The following is a 4,439-nucleotide window of genomic DNA, read 5'->3' as shown; positions in this document are numbered from 1 at the left end:
GCGTGGGCAAGGGTCGGAAGTGATGTCTTGGACAGTGGCAAGTAGGACATCACTCTCAGCCGACGCAGCTGGGGAGCATTGAAGGCACGGTCGTCGTCTTTCTCGGAAAACTCGATGATACTGGGTGTTAGACGAAATGAGAAGTCTTGGACTCGGTGCATGGCCCCAAATACAGCTTCCAAAACCCGCGCTGGCAAATCTGCATGGATGTTGGGTTGCCTGAGCGCCACAGGGGCGCTGCGTGATCGCTGGAGGAATGTCGTTATACGATGATAGTCATCAGCCCGGAGGAGGATACGACTCCAGACCTGAGGGGCACTGAGTGCAATGGCACGCCATGCACGACACACAAAGGTAACAGTGAGCCAATAGTGCGGTTTGCGAAGCTCGCCGTATTTGCGATCATCACAAAGGCATACTAGGTTGTAGAAGATCTCCGCGAGTATTTCTGGCGGAAGGCGGCCTATAGGGGCGAGTGTGCTGCGATGATATTTGGCGGCATATATGTGGAATTTAAGGCTCGTGATTTTTGCCTCGAGGCTCTTGAAGAGGTCGCTCACTTGCACAGGCGTAGTGAGGTTGGAAAACATGTCCACGCCGAGTTTCTGCAACATCGTGATTATATTAGCTGAGCCGGTTGGACCAAAACCATCAAGATGTACAAACAGAGCCTGAGGAAACAGTATCGTCAGTATGCGCAGTTGCAGTACTAGTTGGATTCGAACCAAAAACCCCTGTTGATATCGGGACGACTGTGAGTGGCTAGGGAGTAGCGGGAAACGGCCGTCGTCGCCTGACACCGGAAGCCTAGAACCAGGCAGAGTTCAAGTGAGCAGGAAAGGTGAAAAGTAGACATAAGAACGAGCCCGACGCAGATAGAGGCTGATAGGGGTCACGGGCAGGATGAGAGAATCTCCTATATCCTCGCGGCTATAGCCTACGATCTCAGTTAGGTACATCCGCTGCAGGCAAACGTCGGTAACGGTAACGCTCTGGTCAAGTTTGCTCGTCTGCTAGTGAACTCATTCTGCAGAGAGCAGGGATTAGTAGAGCACTCGTTTGCGTGCTCAGCGCTCAGCTCGCACTACGCTCCGGCGGCGCGCCATCCGATTAATTCACCTCCCGTACGACAACTACGAGAGCTAGTTCTGCTCTATAAATACCTACTGCGAGGACTCATGATAGCCAGACACTTGAATGCGCAATAATTCCCATGCCGCGTCGCAGGTATCATATTAGCTGCCTCACCGGCGAATGGTGGTTCTTGCTCCCGACATATGGTAGACACAACGATGGCGCGCGAGGTGGCATATAAGACACGACATAAGCTTGCCTTTCGGTTTCTGAAGGCAATTCAGCCATAGCACCGGATATAAAACAGGGCGTGCGCAGCCACAGATATCCACGCCAGAGGGTCCACGCCAGAGGGTCTATGGGGCTCGCGGTGTCGGCCGCAGTCCATCGACTTCATCGCAGGGAACAGAACGGCCACCTTCACGTCTGATAAGCGAGGACGCAAAGAGTGGCGCAGAGGCACACGTACTGGCAGAATCGGTCGAGACTCAACAACATCGCCAGATAATACCCCATCCGCGCGTCGGTAAGATACCACGCTCCAGCCTGACATGGCGGAATGATTAGATAGAATGCAGACGCTACAAAGGGCGACACGTACACACCAACGAACGTCTCGTCGAAACCCTGCGCCTCGTCGTCATCCTGCTCCTTCTGCCGAACCTGCTCCTTGAACCGCGCTCGAACGGACCATCCTTTCCGCACACGAAGCCCGGGAGGGCGCTCGTAAAGACCGGGCCGCGACCAGTGGTACCTGGTAAGCGGCGACATTGCCTGCGGGAGACTGACTCCCTGAATATCAGTAGAATGTTAAGAAGATCTATGCGAAAGGGTTAACCAGTGAAGGCGGGCGGAGACGCAAGAGACTCGATGAATTCGCCAACGAGCTTGCCCGGCAGGCGCGCGTTCGTACGAGGCTCGCTGCGCTCGATATTCTACTGGAGAAAGAGGCTAAGCACTTGACAGAAACACCGGTAAGAAAAACAGCACACCTTGTGGCATAGCTCGCGCACGAACCGGTGCGCCTCCTCCATGTGCAGCATCTCGCCTCTCGGGACCTTCACCCCGAGCTTCTAGCGTCATGAACATGTCGTATTGCAGCCACGGCCGCTTGGAGTCCAACCCATACTCATTCTTGCTGTTCCTGCCGTCGGGGTGGAACACCGCTGTCGTCTTCGCGCCCATCAGGTGCTTCACAAGGCTCTCAGTTAGGCCCCCGGCGTTGGACGATATCAATGATGCCGCACATGTCCGCATGCGCCGCGCAGAACTCGGAGTTGTGCGTTAGATCGATGTTCTCGTTGTGGAAGACATGCCCGATCTCGTACGCCTGGTCCAGACTGTCAGCGACGCGCTGCTTCAGGTACGGCTCGGGGGCGGTACGGAGGCCCAGGCTGAGGTTGGAGTCGTTGTGGTGCGCGAACACGTCGCAGTCGCACCACCAGGAATCATGCTTGTCATCGGCATCTCGATCTCGAGGAAGCCGAGGTTATCGAAGAACCGGGGGATTGGTTGACGATCCGGCTGCGGGCGATGAAGACGCTTTTTGTGCCTTTGCTGAGGGCGAGGTCCAAGTAGTGCTTGCGGTAGTAGGGTTTCTAGTCCTTTGAGACTGAAGTGGTCTGACGGCAGCCGGTGGAGGTCGCCGGAAGCAAGGAGAATTATTTCTGAAAAGGCGAACGAGAGTCCGCGCGCCCCTCTTGGTGCGCCCCGGGGCTCCATTACAACGGCACCGATGATGTCACCACGGTGCAGGTGCTCGTGTTACACGATGAAGCTCTCCGGGTCCTTGGCGTCTCTAAGGAACGACATTTTCAGTGGGCTTGTAGGCAGCGGAAAGGCAAGTAAGGACTCACTGCCTGACTGCCATGATCTGCACCTTCTTGCCTTCGCCATGGAGGTCGTGGAAACGTAGTTCTGAGCCGGACGCATGAGTGCGATGGATATGTTCCGCATAGCACTCGACGGTGCCCTTGGCCTTCTCTCCGGGCTTGGTTGTGCTTTCAGGGTCATACTTTCCATGTAGTGCGGAAGCGATATTGAGATTCAAACAGACCTCAAACGGACCCCAAACTCGTGAGGGTAGGGGCTGGGCCTCATCATATCCTAAAGCATGTGGATGTGGTGCGAATGAAGTATTGCTGGAATGGGCATCTCAACTCGAGAGACAGCGTGTCGAGCTGCGTACGTTCGGCTTGAGGTCTCCCTCGTTTACTCGGGAGGGCTCCACTCGGTCCCTTGAACGACTCATCTGAAGGCAAGTTCGGTCAGGTCTCACAAGAAAAGGGGGGATAGCGTACTCACCGCTGGCACGCGCAGTTGGTGTTAGAGAAAGTATTGTTCAAAGGACCCTTGTCTCTTGCAGACGCCGAGCTGACCATTTTGAGAACAAGTCCAATCTTGACTCCGTTGGCTTTAGAGTCTGATGTGACAAAGCTGGTAATGCGATAGCATGTTTAGTCTTCTTCTGTTCGCGACGCTTGTGGAACTGCAAGCTAGTATGGTACGCCGGACGGTCGCGGTTCAACCAATTCGTTGAGTTGTGTCACTCCACGCTTTGTCCTTTGTTATCTTATCGACAATTGATCCGACATACCTAATACAGCCGGTCGACGCCGGCACTTCCCAGCTCCGCATCTCCTCTGTGGACAATTTTTGACCGTATCGACATCCACACTGGCATGGTTTACACGGTGTATTGGTGGCAAAATTGTGAATGCACAAACGAAGGTGATATTTACGGGTGAGCAGGCCACGTGGCAAAAGACTTAAGAATAGTGAGGTGTGTATCGAGCTTGTGCAGGTCAACTTGCATGAACTGCACGCACGAGTCTGAGTCGATAGACGTAGACAACACGGTGGCAAAAATACTTATATTGCGGCGGAGCACGCGAGCGCTAAACGTCAAATCTAAGCGCTAAAGTTAAAGCTTCACCCCGCTCTTGTTCTCAAGCACCTAAGTAGTAAGATCCCCTCTGTTCTTTCGCTCTCCTCCTTCTTCTCGGCGCTGCGTCACGTCTGCAAAGGTGTCAGCCTTTCTGACTGTGTATCTTGGTAGTAAGTTATCTCGCGCTGCCGCTTCCCGAGTATATTGTAATAACCGTGCCCGCAGGAAGCTAAACATACCTTCAAACCGATCCAACTCGAACAGGTCACCGTCGAGCTTGTCATTGATGGCACAGTGTTCGGCGTGTCCTACATGCACCCGGGCACATAGTATGGGCTTGAGACGTCAATGGGGTGCGTAGACGATCTCATCTTCCACGAGCCTTACTCACCAAGCCGCCGTCATCTAGGGCGCGTCCTGAGGATAGCTGGTTGAGCATAAATGGCAATGCATCAATAAGATCTCTACCGCCCACTGG

At 54.2% G+C, this 4,439-nt stretch overlaps 1 protein-coding gene across 1 annotated transcript; it reads right to left on the bottom strand.

The window, feature by feature from the left end:
* Nucleotides 1-1,519: 1,519 nt before the first annotated feature.
* On the bottom strand, nucleotides 1,520-3,219 carry PHACADRAFT_210617 (uncharacterized protein; the record flags this gene model as incomplete). Its single annotated transcript, XM_007397458.1, has 4 exons — nucleotides 2,931-3,219; nucleotides 2,067-2,872; nucleotides 1,913-2,012; nucleotides 1,520-1,858 (listed from the first exon to the last, which is right to left on the bottom strand). Coding segments are annotated over exons 2-4 (702 nt in total), but the record flags the coding sequence as incomplete, so codon positions are not given.
* Nucleotides 3,220-4,439: the final 1,220 nt, after the last annotated feature.

This window comes from Phanerochaete carnosa, assembly GCF_000300595.1.
Source record: "Phanerochaete carnosa HHB-10118-sp unplaced genomic scaffold PHACAscaffold_6, whole genome shotgun sequence".
NCBI classification, from domain to species: domain Eukaryota; kingdom Fungi; phylum Basidiomycota; class Agaricomycetes; order Polyporales; family Phanerochaetaceae; genus Phanerochaete; species Phanerochaete carnosa.
Note: the sequence above shows the minus strand (reverse complement) of the source record. Positions and strands in the feature narration are given on the sequence as shown.